This window comes from Chrysochloris asiatica, unplaced genomic scaffold, assembly GCF_000296735.1.
Source record: "Chrysochloris asiatica unplaced genomic scaffold, ChrAsi1.0 scaffold00104, whole genome shotgun sequence".
Classification (NCBI taxonomy): domain Eukaryota; kingdom Metazoa; phylum Chordata; class Mammalia; order Afrosoricida; family Chrysochloridae; genus Chrysochloris; species Chrysochloris asiatica.
In genome coordinates, this window is record NW_006408622.1 from 6,788,295 (window position 1) to 6,806,671 (window position 18,377).

An 18,377-nucleotide genomic window follows, 5' to 3' on the forward strand; every position below is an offset into this window, starting at 1 on the left:
GCTGACCTTAAAGTTTGCAGCCCAATTCGTAACTACTATGCTACCAGAGCTCCTTAGAGCCTTCGATACCTTCCGTAGAGGTGAAGAAGAGTAAGTTACGGTATTATATGGTTCCGTCATCTTTGGCATGGTTACCTTTGTGTTTGTGCTTCATTCAGAACTATTATAAACACATTATAAATTTGGAAAGATTTTGTCAAATTTCCCTCCTTCATTGCAGTATACATAGTACCTCTTTTCCCCACACAGCTTTGAATATTATCAGGCTTTTAAAAGTTTTGCTTGTTTACTGAGTAAATGTGTTACTTTGTCTTAATTTGAATATTTTTCTGACTTGTAAAGTTGTGTATCTCTTCACATGGTTTGTGTGTGTGTGTGTATGTTGAGAGAGAGAGTTATATCCTAAGTTGACTTTTGTCTTAGGTTGTTTGCTTTTTCCTTGGGTAACTTTTTATGTGTACTTAGAGTTAGAACTACTATCTTCATTTATTTTTTGCCTCTTTTTAGAAACCCTTTGTAATTTTCCTAAATTAATGTGTGTATAAGCTCCTTTCTTAGTTAAAAAAGGAAAACATCTAATATTTTTGAATACTGATCATGGCATTGGGCTAAGTGATTTATGTACTTTACTTCGTTTTGATCTTGCAAACATCCTGTGCAGAATGGTGATGTCATCACCGCTCAGCAAGACCAGTGCAGAGACATAAAACATACCACTCCAGCCATACGTACTTGCTTTTTGTTCCTTGCTTTCAAATACTGATTTCTTCCACTTTTCCACTGCTTACAGCTCTCTTGATTTGCTTTCTGAAGCACAGGAAAGATGTAGAAAAGGCAAGATGATCAAAAAAAGGGAGACCGTGAAAGGGAGCCAAAGTTGGCAGAGTGAGGCATGCCGTGGGGTTGATGGTGACTGGTTAGTTACTGGGAATCAGAGCTTGCCCACCTCCACCTTTTAGGATGTTGGTTTGGCCAACATACATCAAGCCTTCACTCTTGCCAACCTGTGCTGGGCACTGGGTACTCAGAGCCTACCCTTAGCGATCCTGTGTGACGGCTATGGCATTAGGACAGATGGTGCCATGGGAGTGGGCACAGGGCATTGTGATGTCTCCAGGACCTCTGGGACTTGAGTCTACGTTAGTGCAGACAGCAGTCCTAGAGAGGAATGTACTCTAGAGAGGTAGATGGGATCATCACCCAGAGCAAAGCCAAGCCAAGCTCTCTGTTACCTTCATCTTGTGTTTAAAAGAGAACACCATAGTCATCTATCTGATAGAGGTTTTCACAAAGTGGTTTTGGTAGAGCAGCCTGAGAGTCTTATCTAACGAAGTTACATTTGCTCATTGTTCCAGGCCCGCCAAGAAGTGGGACAGTGCTGCTGTTGAGTACTTCCAGAACCTTCTAAGAGGTGAGGCAGCTGCGTGCTCACTGCAGTGTGGTCCCTGCTGTGTGCTCACTGCAGTGTGGTCCCTGCTGTGTGCTCACTGCCGTGTGCTCTGACCTGGCACAGTCATGGGGGGCAGCCCAAGTCGTCTAATCTCGTGTTCATGCTGGGATTTGAGGTCTGCCTGCCTCCATCAGTTACTTGGAGTTTCTCCTGCACCATGTGTAGCTGTGATCTGCATCTCTGGAGCTTTGGGGATGGGTCGGTATCAGTAATTGGCAGTTTAGCTTAGATAGAAAGAGGCTGTTTGAATGAAGAACTCCTTCATAGTATTAATGGACACGTCTTCATTTTGCATAGAAGCCACAGTCCTGCAAAATTACATGCATTTCATTGAACCTGTAGTTGATAGAAAACCAAACGTCTTTCGTGCACAAGAGATAGAACAAGGGGTCTTCATAAAGTTTGTAGAAAAATTAAATAAAAAGATAAAGCATTTTTCCATGAAATTTGTGAAGCCCCCTCATATATGGATTTTTATTGTGTGATAATCATTATTGCTTATTTAAGATGTATGGATTTTTATATCAGCTTTATATTTATGGCATCAATCCTAACCCCTGGTGTGGTGCTGGACTGCTAACCACAAGGTTGGCAGTTCAAACCCACCAGTTGCTCCAAGGAACTCTATACAGGTTGATTCAAAACAACAAAACCACCTCCGATCAGTCATAAAGAGACATGCACAGTTGTGTGGCTCCTCACTGTTAGGGGTTAGGATATTGTTGTTAAGTTGGTAAGTTTTGTTGAAGTCGGTTCCAATTCATAGCAACCCTGTATAGGGTTTCCAAGGACTGGCTGGGCTGGTGGGTCTGAACCACCAACCTTGCAGTTAGCAGGCCAGGGCTGATCCTACAGCGCCCCCCAAGGACTGCAGTCTGAGTTGTTAGTGGGTGTGAGGTGACTGGAGCACAGCCAGGCACTTGGGTGGCTGGCTGTCTTGCTAGAGGAAAAGTCTTATACTTTGAATTTGGTAAAAATGGGAGTTTGGGCCCTTCAGAGCCCCTTGGAGGATGCTTGGTGATGAGAATAAGGTATGGAGAAGGCAGACTACCTAGTTTTGAACTCTGTCCAGCCACTTTTGAGTAGCTTCAGGCAGCTGACTTAACAACTCTCTCAGTCTTGTCTCCTCACCTGTGAAATGACATAACAGTACTTACCTTAAAGGGTTGAAATCAACATTAAATGAAAATAAGTTTTAAAAAGGACTTGGCATCGTGCCTGGTGCAAAGGAAAAGCTCAGTAAATGGAGCAGCTGTTTGGGTCATATAATAAATAGCCAAATCCTCTGACTCAGGAACGTTTGGAGGGTACAACAGGCTGTCTCTCAGATGACTGGACATTTGGATTGGGGAGTCACTGGAACGAGAGAGAGGGCGAAGAACTGTACTTCAGAAGATGGAGATAAAGTACCTGATTTACTCCTAGTCAGGAGGGTCTTTCCCTAACTCACCGAACCCCACATCCACATCCATCCCCCCAAGAGCCACTGCATAGTCGATGCTGGGCAATCTTATATGGTTAGCAGAGACCAATAGGAGAAGTAGTTGAAATTATTTCCATTGTATTCTTAATATAAGCTGTAATCCATGTTTTCTTTATGTTATTTAGTTACTACCCATGTGGAAGCCAAGTTATGTGCTGTGGAAGAAGATACTTTTGAAGTTTACCTTTATGTAACTATAAAAAATGAGAAAGTAAGTGAAACTTAAAAATTTTTCCTTCATTTAAAATTTTATTTCCGTGAACCAGTTAACACCAGGGACAACAGTGCCATTCACTCTGCATAGACATTTTCTTTATCTTTCAAGGCCTGCCTCAGAAGGTAGGCAGGACTGGCTGTTCTTCTTTGGATTACTCTAAAAAATTACTTCAGTGTTTTATTTAGGCAGCATTTTATTCAGTAATGACAAATTATTCCTACATTGGTTAATGTAAAAATTTTTTTTTTTTTTTAACTTTTGTTGTGAATTGGGTGAAGGGGTTTACACAGTAGATCATCAGTTTTACATTATGACACATTCCTATAAGAAGGCATTTTTTTTTTCTTTCAAAGTTTTTGTTGTGAATCGAATGAAAGTTTATAGGGCAGAATACCAATTTTACATTCAACAAATCATACTTTGTTTTGTTGCAATGATTACGGTCCCTTCCATGAGTTACCAGTATTTACCTCTATTCCCATTTTTGAATTTTGATGTACTCATACCTCACAGAAGATATATGTTCTTTTAAATGTCCAAAGAGCACATTTTGCAAGTTAGCCTCCTGCCCACAGGCACACAGCCTTTCTCTGTTCATGGGTCTCAAGTCCTCAGCTGCTCTGTCCCTGCCATCACCTCTGCCACGGTCTCTGCTGTCGCCGTTTTTCAGGTTAGGATCCACTCTCCATTCATGTTCTTCCCTCTTGATGATCCTAGGGTCCTCTGATCCTGGAATGTAAGATTAACTGCTCCCCTTTATAGTTATACCTCTTCTACATTTACAGCATGACCATCACTGTTAGTCCTCGTAACAGTTATTCACAATTGAATTATAAACTCCTATTCCCATCAACCCCTATCTCCTTTCATCAGACCCGTCTGGACAAGAGGAAAACTGTTCAGTGGGGATTCTACCTTATCTCTGTCATTCTGAAACTAAGCACCTTCATGAAAGCTTATAAGCCAGCCACTTGGTACTTTTATAGCCCCTCATTTTGATAGCCAATGTCTTAAGTTGCCCATCCCTATCAACCCAGTGCACTGAGGAAACAAGCTTGATCCTTGATATGAAGAATCCTTCAAGAAGTATTTTTCTAAATACACACTTTACTGTGGTTTTAGTTTATTGTTTTCCTCCCAAAATTCTCTTATCATATGCAATGTGTACTCATTGTAAAGAATTCAGATAACATAAACAGAATAAAAGTAGGACTTCATGTGTATCTCCCCTGCCCACGTCTTTCCCCTGTTATTAGCTTTTAATATTTTGGATGCTTACATGAATCTGTTCAAGGAGACTAGCATCACCCACTTCAGATGCTAAATTTCTACGGCATCCTGTAGAAAAATCTTGCTTTCCGTGCAGCACTTCTCTCTCTCATCCCCATTCACCATGGGCTAGGTCAGTGGGTACCAGCTGCAAGCTGGTAAGTGTACTTGACTCTCCACTTCAAACCAGAGGCCCCTCCTATTGCTTTGGGTCCTATAATTTGCTTGAATGACTCACAGAGTTCACAGGTTACACTCTGTCCTGTGCATGGTCACCAACCAGGAAGCTTTACAGCAGCTTTTCATTAACAATAGTATTTAACAGAAAAAAAAAGTCTAGGAGTAAATTTAACCAGGGAAGTAAGAACCACTGAAAACAAATGTTACTGAAAGAAATAACACCGACCACAGGACCAGTAAACAACATTCTTGTCAACGGAGAAAAGATTGAAGTTGTCAAGGACTTCATTCTTCTTGGATCAACTATCAACATTCATGGAAGCAGCAGTCAGGAAATCAAATGACATATTGCATTAGGCAAATCTGCTGCACAAGACCTTTTTAACGTGTTGAAGGGCAAAGATGTCATCTTGAAGACTAAGGTGCACCTGACCCAAGCCGTGGTGTTTTCAATAACCTCATATGCATGTGCTGGACAGTGAATAAGGAAGATCATAGAAGAATTGAAGCTTTTGAGTTATGGTGTTGGAGGAGAATATTGGAAGTGCCATGGGCAGCCTTACAATAGATAGGCAATCTTAACGAGAGATAGAATTTGTGAAACCAAAGACTTACTTATTGCAAATACCTTTTTTCAACAACATAAACAGTGATTATACATGTGGACCTCAGCAACTAGAATACACAGGAATCAAATAGGCTATCTGTGGAGAGAGACACTGGAGAAACTCAAGATCATCAAAGCACTAGAAGCTAACTGTGGAACAGACCATTAGGTGCTTACACGCAAGTTAAAAGTTGAAGTAAAGAAAAGTCCAGAAGGGCTAAAATAAGACCCTGAGTATATCCTTTCTGAATTCAAGATGATCTCAAGAATAGATTTGACTGTGTATGGTCAAAGATGGTGGACTAGGCAGACTTACTACGTAGACCCTCTACAACAGAGATACACGAGAGACAAAATAAAACAGACACAGATGAAAATACGGGCATCTTAAACTTAAGAACAAAGGTTAGAGAGGTGGATGGAGTGCTTGCTTGGAGGAGAGGCCAAACAGGGCTGGTGAGAGAGGGAGACTGGTGAGCGGCTGGCCAGATGTTGCTCCACCATCTTGTGAACAGCTTTGGCAGTGGATGGAGGCCTGGCAGAGCAGGTTCACACAAGTGACAGAAAAAGTACAGTTTTTCTTTTTCCCGTGCTCCCCTGGTGACCAGAAGTATGACCAGCTCCCACCCTCCTCCACCCCCAGCGCAGACCCTGATGTCTGGGAGTTTGGAGTTCTGTGGATGGGAGCCATGCCAGAATGCAGAATTACTGAACAGTGTCACTAATATTGTATACATGTAAAATTTTCAGACATAATTCAAAGATGGTTACAGCAGTACATCAGCAGGAAACTACCAGAAATTGAAGCTAGATTCAGAAGAGGATGTGGAATGGGGAGTATCATTGCTGATGTCAGATTGATCTTGGCTGAAAGCAGAGAATGATGGAAGGATGTTTACTTGTGTTTTATTAACTATGCAAAGGCATTCAACTGTAAGACACATAACAAATTGTGGATAACATTGCAAAGAATGGGAATTCCAGAACACTTAATTGTCCTTCTATGGAATTTCTTCTTACACCAAAAGTCAGTCATTTGAGCAGAACATGGGGATACTGAACGGTTTAAACTCAGGAAAGATGTGTGTCGGAATTGTATCTTTTCACCATACTGACTCAGTCTCTATGCTGAGCAAATTGAGTAGCTGGACAACATGAAGAAGAGCACACAACCAGGACTGGAGGAAAACTCCAAACCTGTGATATGCAGATGTCACCATCTTGCATGCTGAAAGTGACAAGGACTTGAAGCACTTATTGATTATGATCAAAGATTACAACCTTCATGTTGATTGCATCTCAAAATAAAACAAAAATCCTCACAACTAGGCCAGTAAACAACATCATGATAAATGGAGCAAAGATTGAGGATGTCAAGATGTCATTCTACTTAGACCTGCAGTTAACACCATGAACTCAACACTTCAGAAATCAAATGATGCATTGCATTATGCAGATATGCTGCAAAAGACCTTTTGAAAGTGTTAAAAAAAACTTAGAAGTCACCTTGAAAGTAAGGTGTGTCTGACCCAAGCCATGGTATTTTCATTGGTCTCATTTGCATGGGAAAGCGGGGCAGTGAATAATGAAGGTGGGAGAAAAATGGATGCATTTGGATTATGGTGATGGCAAAAAATCCTGAAAATACCCATGGGCTGCTAGAAGAACACACATTTTTGCGTGGGAAGAAGTACTACCAGAATGCCCCTTAGAAGTAAGGATAGCAAGACTTGAACTCATGTCCTTTGGCCATGGCATGAGGAGGGACCAGTCCCAGGAGAAGGACATTACACTTGCTAAAGAAGAGAGTCAGCAATAATAAAGAGGAAGGCCTGCAAGGAGATGGGCTTACACAGTGCCTACAGCAGTGAGTTCAGGTATAGGAATGATGGTGATGATGTACAGGACTAGACAGAGTCATGAGTCAGAACTGACTCAACAGCACCTAACACCAGTGGACATGGTTACTCACCATGATGAACAGAAGTGCCAGTCAATTGTACGGTTCACAAAGCTTGAAATTTCAAGTGTTTCATTATATATTCAGTGCACACACAAACACACAGACAAAATGTATAGACCTTGTTTGCATTTTGCCACCATCCTCACCAATTTGCTTTCCGTGGTCTAGGATCCCATCCAGTATCCCACACTGCATGTAGTCATATCCTAGTCTCCTCCAATTGACATTTCCTGTCTTCATCTTTCCTGACCTTGACTCTGCTAAAGAGTGGTTGTTGGGTGCCATCAGTCAGTTCTGACTCAGCGACCCTGTTACGGATTCCCCAGTCTATAAATCTTTGTGGGAACAAAAGCCTAATCTTTCTTCTACTAATGAGGGGTGCTGGTGGTGGTGGTCCATTAAGTCAATTCTAACTCATAGCGACCCCACTTAGAGCTTCAGAGGCTGTAAATCTTTGGGAGCTGGAAGCCTTGTGTTTCTCCTGTGGAATGGATCATGAATTTGAACTGCTGACCTTTTGGTTAGTAGCCCAATGTGTAACATGCTATACTAAAAGGGTTCCTTGCTTAAAAAGTGCTCGTCATTTATTTTTTAGAATGTCACTCAGTTGGGGTGTATCAGATAATTTTACATTGTCTCATCATCTCGTTTCTAACAAGAGTACTACAGAAGTAACAGTGTGCTCTTTTCTGTATTGCATATCAAGGATACATGATGCTGATAAGTTCTGTTACTGGTGGTATTAACCTTGATCACCTGGTTAAACTGATGGCTGCTGTCCCATTTTTCCTAAGTAGCGTTACTGTTTTTACCTTTTGAAATGAGTAAGTATGTTATTGGAGGATGCTTTGACAGTATGCAAATATTCATCAGTGATACTTACCTGCAAAGTTGTTCCTGTGGTATTTTGCCTATTTCTATTAATTTTTTTACTGCTTTTATTTATTGAACATTTTTGATACTAATTGGCATCTTGGGAAAACAGTGGCTCTGTAGGATAAGCATTGGACTTTGAATCACAAGGTTAGCAATTAGAGCCCACCAGCTGCTCCATGGGAGAAAGCTGAGACTTTTTGCTCCTGTAAAGTTTTGTGTGTTTAAATTTGTTTTCTTATTGTGAACTGAGAGAAGTCCTATAAAGATTTACAACTGTGGAAACCTTATACAGGGTCGCCATGAGTTGGAACTGATTCCATGGCACTTAATAACAGCAATATGGGATTTTGGATATTTGTTTTGGGAGTTAAAATCCATTGCTGGGAGCACAGTGGCTCTGTACAATAAGCACTGGACTGTGAACCACAAGGTCTATGGTTCGTGACCGCCAGCCGCTCCTGTGAAGGTAAAAGGCATTGGAAGGCCCTATGCTGGGTTGCTGGGTTGGAACCAACCAGATGACACTTAACACAAGAACAATTGGTTACTATTATAACTTCCTTCCTTTCTCAAATTGTCTCAGATTTGGCCATTAGGAGCTTCTTCAGATTGGCTCATGTGTCTTTTCCATCATTGTTTGAACACTTCCCTACTGCTTGCTGCCACAAGATACTCCAGGCTCAGTTTGTCCTAGTCTTAGGGTCCAAGAAACACTTTTGTTAAAGAATGACATTTAGATATTGAGGTTGCTAGGGGAGTGCCGCTGATTGTAGACTTTCTTGGCTGACAGAGTTAGAGTATACAAGGGGATTACAAAAGTTCATAAGAAAATTCATTATTTTTTAGCTCTAGTTTTATGCTAAACTTTTGAAGCTCTCTTATTTGTGTGTGTGTACCTAATATCTTTTTTTTATTAAGTGCTGTTGAGTTGGTTTCTAACTCTTAGTGACCTTGTAGCTGGTGGGTTTGAGCTGTAGACCTTATGGTTAGCTGTCCATTGCTTAACCTACAGGACCACACCAGCCCTCCATATTATATGTAATACACATATATTACATGTACATATGTCAGAAAACACTGTGACATTATAAACCTGCATTAAACAAAAATATCAAAATATTTTATCTCACCATAGCATCCATATAGGTCCATACAATTTTTTTGACATTTTATTGTGAATTGAGTAAGGTTTACATACAGAATTATTAGCTTTACAGTCAACAAATCATATACTTTGTTTCATCTTGATGATGGCATCCTCTCCACGTAACAACAGTTATCTCATGTCTGCCCCATGGTTCTTATTTGCTTTCTGTCCTCCTTCCAATCCCTTCTCAGCTTTGTCCTTAGGAAGATGCTGCTGTTTTGATCTTGAATGGTGACCATACCTTACTAGTGTTTCTTGTCCCCCTATGTACCTATCTACTGCTTGGCTGAAAATTGCAACATGAGGGTGAGTTCCTTTCCAGACCTGAAGAGGAGCAGAGGGTCAGTCTCGGGTTCCTCCAGTCTCTTTCTAACCAGTGATCGCAGCATGTTTTGCTCAGTGTTGTTTGTTTTTTTCAAGTATCACAATGTTTATTGATAGATTCACATATATAAAATCAGGGCTTGAACATGACTTGATAAATTAAGTGGACTTAATTTCAATACTAAAATAAGAGGGACCAATTAAAATTGTCACCATTTGTTGCACACACACAAAACCACTTCAAGGGCAATAACAGTCTCTCAGAACTGATCAGTTTTGTGCAAGTACACCATGTTTCTTTTAAAAAGACTTGTGCACTTGCCCAGGCTCAAGGATATTAAAATCTAGCACATAAAGCCCATTACTGGAGGTGGAAACACAGGCAATACACTATGATGGTAACAGCCGTCAATTACATTTAAGAATTTTTCTGTAACCTAAATGGGTAATCAAGTGTTGCAACAAGTCAGGCATTACTGAGCGAAGTGCATTTCTACAGTATTCAGTGTTGCTCTTCTGCTTTCTGACTTCAAACAGCCTACGGTAAGTGGCAGCAAAGAAGGTTCTGGCAGTAGACTGCTGTGCTTGAGAACTTACCGTGTCATTACTGCCTGCTTCTGCTAGTATACTATCTAAACATTAAAGATACCCCTGAGATGTTTGATGGTAGACTTATGCTACAAAAATCCTTATGCAGAAGGAAACCCTACTGACGAGCTTCTGCTTTAAATATTGTGAAAACATCACAGAGCAATGAATTTTTACAGTGGTTAGGTCAAGTGCAGTTACGTCATAGCAACAGGATGTTTTGTGCAGTTTAAGCCTTTGGCTGGTTCTTTAGTCAGCTGCTTTCTCCAGTTCTTCAGCAGTTTTTAGCCAGGTTAGCCACGGATTCACCTGGAACAAAGCTTTGCCTTTTCCTAGAAACTCTTGGGTTGTATCTTCTTTCCAAGCCAGGAAAACTTCTTCTTCAATCATTTCCATTTCATAAAAGTGAACAAAAAAAGAAGTAACATGCCTTTTGGGAGTTGCTGTTGTAGCAGTGTGCCTGAAGATGATACAGAGCACTGACTTGTAGACTGATGATCATGAAGGAATTTCTGCATTACTGGCTTGAAAGAAAGAAGCAGTTGTTTTTCCTGCTCTAATTGTTCTTTGGAAGGAGCAGAGGAAGAATCTGTCTCATCACCTGGTGGGTTCACTTCACTAAGAATATAGTGTAAGAAGCTAGTCATGAAGTTGTTCACAGATCCTTTTTCAACATGAAGTTTTGGAGAGATGTTATCTTTAATCCATTTGTATATGGTTTGATGGAATGGATCCAGTTTCATTTGCATTAACACTTCCTTCTCTAGTTTGAGTAGTGGGAATAAGAAATTCAGCCCCTTCCCTTCCAAAATCTCTTAACATACGGCCTTTTTTTTGATCATCTTCTGGCAGCATTTTCTGCATACTGACTTTGCTTTGTTGAAAATGTTCTGTTAATCATTCTCAATTTTGTAATTTAGTTAATTGCTGAAGGCAAAGAAGAGAGGAGAATGGACGCCACTTACCAGTGGTTGAACTAGTTTGGAAAGCTCACCAGCCCTGAAATGATGGCACGAGCTGCAAATAAATAAGAGCTGCTAAGTAAGATTTCACCAAGGAGATGTCAACCTCCAGTGTGGGACACTGGTCCAATACATTCAGGAAAGCCTGCATGAAGTTGTCACTTGTGGCTGTCCCTTCCTGTTTGAGTAAACCAATCAGAGAACTTGCCTTTTCTTTGTCTTCATCACTTCTGTCTAGTGAGAGGATGATTACTTTGCTTAACATCTCCAGAAGGAAGTGTTTAGGAGCCCTCATTTCTCTTGCACCATTGACAGACAGCCTCACTTGTGTCCCACCATTCAGATACTCAGTCACAACAGTTCCCGTTAACTTTAGGAGTTGTTCTTTTGATGGTGGTGGTTTTTTGCTGGTCTTGGCAGACTTTTCTTGGTTAAGTGGTGAATTCGTTTTGAGACCAAGTTGAGGTGTTTGTCCCAGAGGTGGTGTCTGAGCGCATGGTGGCTGTGCACTAGGAGGAATCATAGTTATCAGGGATTGAAGCTTTGGCACATGGATTTTATTCTTTGGGAAAGATTGAGCAAGGCCTCAGGCTAATCTCATCTGCATTAAGCTGTCCTTTCTTAGAAAATCGAGTTGGTATATCCTTCGACTGTCTTTGCAGCTGGGATAAGAGTCCCTGACTCTGCTTATGGTAGAGCTGGCTTAGTCCCTGACTTCTCATAAACTTGCCTCCCATCTCTCCAAACTGCAGTTGTGTGGGAGGCATGATGTGTTCCCCATGGCCACTGAAAAGTCTGTTTGAATGATGACACCCCATAGTGGGTAAAAATCAATCCTGGATACATCTTTTGTCAGTCACAGACATAGCTGAGCAGACAGTGAGCTCTTCCTTTGGCTCCTCTAGGGCTTTGTCCACAATCAGCAGTAAGTCCCTTTAAGGATGAGTTTAAACTCTACATCCACATTGAGGAGCTCAAGGCAGAGCTTGTCAGACTTCTCAGGAGTGAGCTTATATAGTGTGCCTCTTACTTTGTGGAAGATTGCATCATGTTCTTGTTCATTTGTGGAGTTGTTGCAGTGGAGATGTCATCTTGTCTAGTGCTTCGTGCAGGAATCCATTTCTGAGCATTCTGTCCTGGGGATCTATCCTCTATCTGGAGAAGCACCCCCTTCTGCAATCGCACTCTCCAGTATCGCAGCTTGACAATGAAGAATCTTCAAAAGAATACTATTAACAGATGTGCTGTGGGGAGGGGAAGGGAAGGTAGAAATGAAAAACCTTCACCAAGAACTCAGCAGCTATATGGCAGCTCCCTCTTCAGAATCCAGTTGTCAGGACTGGGAATGGAAAAGGAAGGGGAAAACAAAATAGGGGGAGGGAAGGGGAAGGAAGGAGTCGGGCATGGCTGGAAACGCTCAGCTCAGAGGACTGCTGCAGCCACCACCCATTACCCACTGCTACCTCCGTACAGCTCCCGACTCGCCATTGGCGCTGAGGTGTGTCTCAGTCATTTTGAGTTTTGTTCCGTATTTTCTCCCACTCTATCTGGGACCTAATGTTACTCCTCTCAGAGAAATTGGTAGTGGTGCTATCTGTTTCTTCTGGTCTCAGTGTTGTGGAGACTGATGTTCACAGGTTCCATTAGTCCAAAAACTAATAACTTCAAGGATCTTCTTTCTTCCACGCAGGGAGACATGAATAGCTGCACCTTAGATGGCCGATCATGAGCTACTCACCAAAGTAGAATGTAGAACATTGTGTTTGTGGACTGTGTTGTGCCTGTTGGCCATGGTTCCCAGAGAATATAGATCTGTGTCCCAGACCCAGCAATTTATTGCCTTAACATACTGAGAACATCTAAGAAGTTTTCACTTTTAGCCCCCACTGTGCTCCACCACATTCATAATTGTGTTTGCAGGAAAAGGAAATACCCATGTACAAATAAGCCTGTTTGAAATGTATACTATTTTAGACTCATATTTCTATACTAGTGTGCGCATAACCTCACTCTTCTTCCCATACCCATTCATTCTACGTTTCTGTCCATGTGTCTTCCTGCAGAAACACTGTTGTTCAAGGTTGTGTGTATGTCACTGTTTACTTCTCTTCCCTTTAGCCCATGCGTACTTCCCTTGTGTCTTCACTTATTTTCATCATTCTTGTGCCAACCTCCCTCTTCTTGGTCATTGCCCTCCCATCACCCAAGTTACCATGTGCCTACCTTTTAGCCAGTGAATTCCCCTTTCCTTCCCATTCCTGGTAACCATCAAATAATGCTTCTTTTAGTATGAAATATTTTCTTAAGTTTTCTCATACAGTATTTGTCATTTTGTGATTAACTAATTTTACTCAGCATAATGCCCTCTAGGTTCATCCATGTTTTGAAGTGTTTCACAGATTCGTTGGTGTTCTTCACCATTGCATAGTTTTCCATTGAATGTGTATCAGAGCTTGTTTATCGAGTCTTCCATTGATGTGCATTTAGGTTTCTCCATCTTTCTGCTGTTTTGAACAGTGCTGTGATGAACATTGGCGTGCATAGATCTACTCATGCCCTGGCTCTTATTTCTTGTGGATTTACCAAGTAAGAGGGATTGCTGGGTCATACGGTATTTCTAGTTCCAAATTTTTGAGGAAGTGCCATTAGGTCTGTATGTTTTTGAAGACAGTATTTTCATCTTTCTAACCCTTCCACACAACATTCTGTGCTCTTCATTCTTTACAACGTCAAAAGAGCAGTTTTGGCATCCACAGGCACACAGATCATGCTCTTTTAAGTATTCTTTGAATTTTGGGAACAAGATCAGGGATGAGTAAGTTTTCTGAATGAAATTATCATAGGTCATCCCTCCTGCCCTCAAAGAATGAGCAGGTGCATTGTTGTGATGGGAAACAGTTCCTAAGTGCAACTTCCCAGGTCTTTTTCTCACCAGTGGAGTTCTCGGTTTTTAAGAAGCTTTGTAATAAACCCCTGTGCATGTCATGTGTCCAGGTACACACAGCATGAACCTGGTGAGACCATCCATGGACTAGCACCAGGAACAGGAACATCAACTCTGGTCCTTCTCAAGGAGGGAGGCTACTGTAGGGAGAGAGTGGATCCATAGAGAGCTGAAGGAACCACAGAGAAATGGAAATGAGAATTGGTGTATTGAAGAGGAATCACAAAGAGGAAGTACGATGCAGGGAAGGAAGAGACCAGGGAAGACACACGGATTCAGGTTGGATCAGAGGTGAGGAAGCTTCCAGAAGGAGCCAGAGCCTCCAGCAAGCCCCTGGCCTAGCATCAGGCTTCTCTTTTACCCCTTCTGGCTCCTCCCTTCCTGACCTTCTTTGTCCCTGCCTCATGATTACTGACTTTCCTTCTGAATTACAATCTGAAGAGTTTATAAAATGTTTTATTTTGGTTGATGCATTTCCAAGTAGTGAATAAAGCAAATAGTGTACAATTCAAGATAAAAATGGGCAATGAAAATCAAGTCTCCCATACTTGTTCTTCAGTTCCCCTATGCAGAGGCAGCCTTGGGTAATGGCTGATTGCCTTTTCTTTTTCAAATAAAAACACACAGAACATACTCTACTTGTGCTTTAGAACTGCAGAATGGAAGTTTTTGCAGAGTATCAACAGGGTGGGCAGAGGTGTGTGGCCATACGTTGTCATGCAAGCTCACAGTGTCCTTGGATAGCAGTCCTTTGCTTTAATCCGCAGTTTAGGCTTCAGCTCTTTAGGGAGCATCTCATTTAAGGAGCTCTGTTGATGGTTAAACCTTTTTCCTGAGAGTGTTCCAATTCTGAGAGTCCCAGAAAACTGTAAGCATCAGTTTTCCAGCTAAGGGTTGTTCACGTTTGAACTTAATCTTGATCAGCAGTTGAGGATGTTTCCATTCCATCCTCTGCTGTGTACTCTCAGGGTGGTAGTGATGAATCCATGTCCTGTCACCAGGAGTGATTGTTAAATGGAACGTACCTTCCTAGGAGTATCAGTCCAAGTCTTGTTTGCAGATATCCAAGCTCTTGTTTCGGTTCTTCTGTGAGTTGTCTTGGTACCCATTTTGCACAAACTTTTCGAAGACCAAGTCTTTGGTGGATTATTTCTTAGGTAGACCAATGAGTGAATTGCGGATGCTTTACCACATAATACACTGTCACTTGTCTGTTCATCAGAATCATTTTGCATACTTAGTGTCATCTGCTGTGGACGTAGATGGCAGTTTTAATATAATTGGAATGCAGTTAATTTTTGACTCATTTGTGTATATTCTTAGGAGTCAAAATGTTGCAGGATATTTAATATAAGGTATTAAGATACTGTCACTTGTTCCAAAGTAGTAAGTCATTTTAAACTCAGCTCAACAGTGTCTGTGAATTCAGTTCTTCCACACCCTCCTTCCCCAACACTTGTATGGACTTTTTTTTTTTTTAAGTCATTCTGTTAGGTGTGTGGTAGTATTTCATTGTGGCTTTTAAACATGATTTTTTCTAATGATTAATGATGTTGAATATCTTCTTTTCATATGCTTATTTACAATCCATAGATCTTCTCTGATCTGTCTTCTGTTCATTTTTTAATTGGATAATGTGTTTTCTTATTAATTTTGTGAATTCTGTATATATTCATCATTTATCAGATACATGGTTTACAAATATCTCCTCCCCATTTTATGGGTTTCCTTTTCATTATCTTCACAATGTTTTTTGAGGCACAGAACCAAAAACAAGAAAAAACCCTACTTCCATCAAGTTGGTTCCGACTCATAGTGACCCTGTAACGGGTTTCTGAGACTATAAAACTTTACAGGATCAGACAACTTCATCTGTCTCCTGCAGAGCGGCTGATCTTGCAGTAACATCCTAGCACCTAAACCAGAGTGCCACCAGGACAGACATTTTTTTTAACTTGTATGAAATTTATCAATTTTTCGTTTTCTGAAAAATGTTTGATAATAGTTACACATTTTGTTTCTTGCCATTAGTTGAAATCCCTTCAGTGTAGCACTACGCTTCCTGGATTCCCCGTTTCTATCCACCGTCTTTCCTTCAACTTCCTGCTGCCTTTCCAGTTTTCATTTTATGGTCTGCGTCTTGCCTCTGTCTTAGCACCAGGCTGTTCCCTGACAGGCTCTTGTTAGTGCCTTCAAGACATTTCTTATATTTCATACAGATGTTTATTCTCACCAGAAGGATCTGGTATACCCAGAGCAGATGTCAGGAGACCTGTTTACATTAACTTACAATCTATCAAATAATTTTCCTGAACTGTGAAATTTGGAGTTTAGAATATTTTCTGGAGAGTCATTTGATGATGTTTGTCTCATTGATGAAATCTTGAAAATTTTGCAGGTTTGTGTCAATGATGATCTGGTTGCAAAGAACTTCGCCTGTTATGTGTCACCCTTGGAGAATAAAATCCTTGATTCTCTGGAGAAATCAAGATTGAATATAAAGTCACCATCGTTCTCCAGTAAACTCAACCCTGCGCTTACTCTTTGGCCAATGTTTTTGCAAGGAAAAGATTCTCAAGGGATTATAAGTGAGTTGAGTCATTTCTTGTCAGATTTTTCTTAACTATAGGAATCTTGGCGTACCTGTATAAATTACTGTGCAGACTTCTCCCCACATAGAAGCAGAGACTTTGGCTCTGCGTTTGATATTTCATTTTAGTGCTGGTATGTATGAGTTACAATCAACAACAATGGTGTTGATATCTGTGACAGGTTTAAAGGCCCTGAAGCTATTACAATGTCTTTTTATGAGATCAGGAAAACTCTTTTTAATTTCTTATTAACATTGAGTTATAGTCTCAGAAATCTGTATGTTAATAGTATAAACATATTAACAACACAAGGTTTTGGATGTTTTTAAATGCTATTTATTTGCACAATACTCTAGCACAAAAATATGACACTAGTCAGCCATGGACTGTGGACCCAATTTTAAATAGTTCTTTTGTCTTTATTCCTTCACCTTGCTCCCCTTGAGTTGGATCTCCTGAACACTTGGGAATATGTTGCTGCTCTGATGCCCTGTCATTCCCCAGTGATTGTGTTTTTCCTAAAACTAAGGAAACAGGGACATTCCCAAAAATATTATCCCCAGTACAGCCATCAACAGTAGAAAGCTAACATTATTATATTGCAACCTGGAGTTCTGGTGAGGCACTCTAGGATAAGCACGGGACCACAAGGTTGGTTTGAACCGTGAAGTTGGCATTTCAGACTCACCAGCCACTCCTCAGAAACCCTATAGGGTCATCATTAGTCATAAACTATTTGAGGGCACTCAACAACCCCCCTCAGACACTCTTCAAGTTTTGCCACTTGTATAGTGATTCTCTCGCAGCAGAAGGACTTAATTTTGCTTCACATGTTGCATTTAGCTGCCTGATGTCTGTAGTCTGCTTTAGTCTCGAGCAGTTCTTCCCATCACAGACCACTTACTTGGCAGAATGTTCTCAGTTTGGGCTGGTTTGATGTTTTCTCACTGATGAGATTCAGGCTGTGAATCTTTGACAGGAATGTCATAGAAGGACACTTTGTTCTGATATTATATCAGGTGACACATTTTTATTTGTCCCATTACAAATAAAGTTCACTTTAAACGATTAACATGATTAAGGTGTAGTGTCTTATAGGCTTCTCCACTAAAAGCTACGATTTTGCTCTTTTTGTGAATAAGTATTTTGTAGAGAGTTACTGTGAATTTATGGAAACCTTATTCCTTTTTATTTACTCATTTAGATGATGATGTTAGGTGCCATCAAGTTGATACTGACTCATAGTGACCCTGTGCACAACAGAACGAAACACTGCCTGGTCCTGGGCCAACTTCACAATCCTTGCTATGCTCGAGCCCATTGTGCTGTAACTGTACCAGTCAATCTTGTTGAAGGTCGTCTTCATTTTCTCCGACCCTCCACTTTACCAAGTATGATGTCGTTTTCCAGGGACTGCTCCCTCCTGATAATTTGTTGGAAGTTACAAGAGACAAAGTCTGGCCATCATAGCTTCCAGGGAGCATTCTGGTTGTGTGCGTCTTCCAACACAGATTTGTTTGTTCTTTAGGCAGTCCATGGTACTTTTAATATTCTCCTCCAACAATGTAATTCAAATCTATCAATTCTTCTGTGGTTTTCCTTATTCACTGTCCAACTTTCATATACATATGAGCTTATTTTGTTTTCTTAACATTGAGATGCAATCCGTATCGAAGGCTGTGCTCTGTGATTTTCATAAGTATATGTTTCAAGTCCTCTTCACTTTCAGTAAGCAAGGTTGTATCATCAGCATATCGCAGGTTGTTAATGAGTCTT

General features: G+C 40.8%; 1 protein-coding gene and 1 pseudogene across 1 annotated transcript in view; one reads left to right on the top strand and one right to left on the bottom strand.

Annotated features, from left to right (window-relative positions):
* The window catches only part of TDRD12 (tudor domain containing 12), a 113,204-nt gene that overhangs the window by 15,468 nt on the left and 79,359 nt on the right, over nucleotides 1-18,377 (top strand). Inside the window, exons 5-7 of the mRNA XM_006867386.1 lie at nucleotides 1,356-1,411; nucleotides 3,059-3,144; nucleotides 16,409-16,598. Coding sequence (XP_006867448.1) covers nucleotides 1,356-1,411; nucleotides 3,059-3,144; nucleotides 16,409-16,598 — 332 coding nt within the window. The remainder of the gene's footprint in view (nucleotides 1-1,355; nucleotides 1,412-3,058; nucleotides 3,145-16,408; nucleotides 16,599-18,377) is intronic.
* Nucleotides 10,354-11,932, bottom strand: LOC102836857 (annotated as a pseudogene).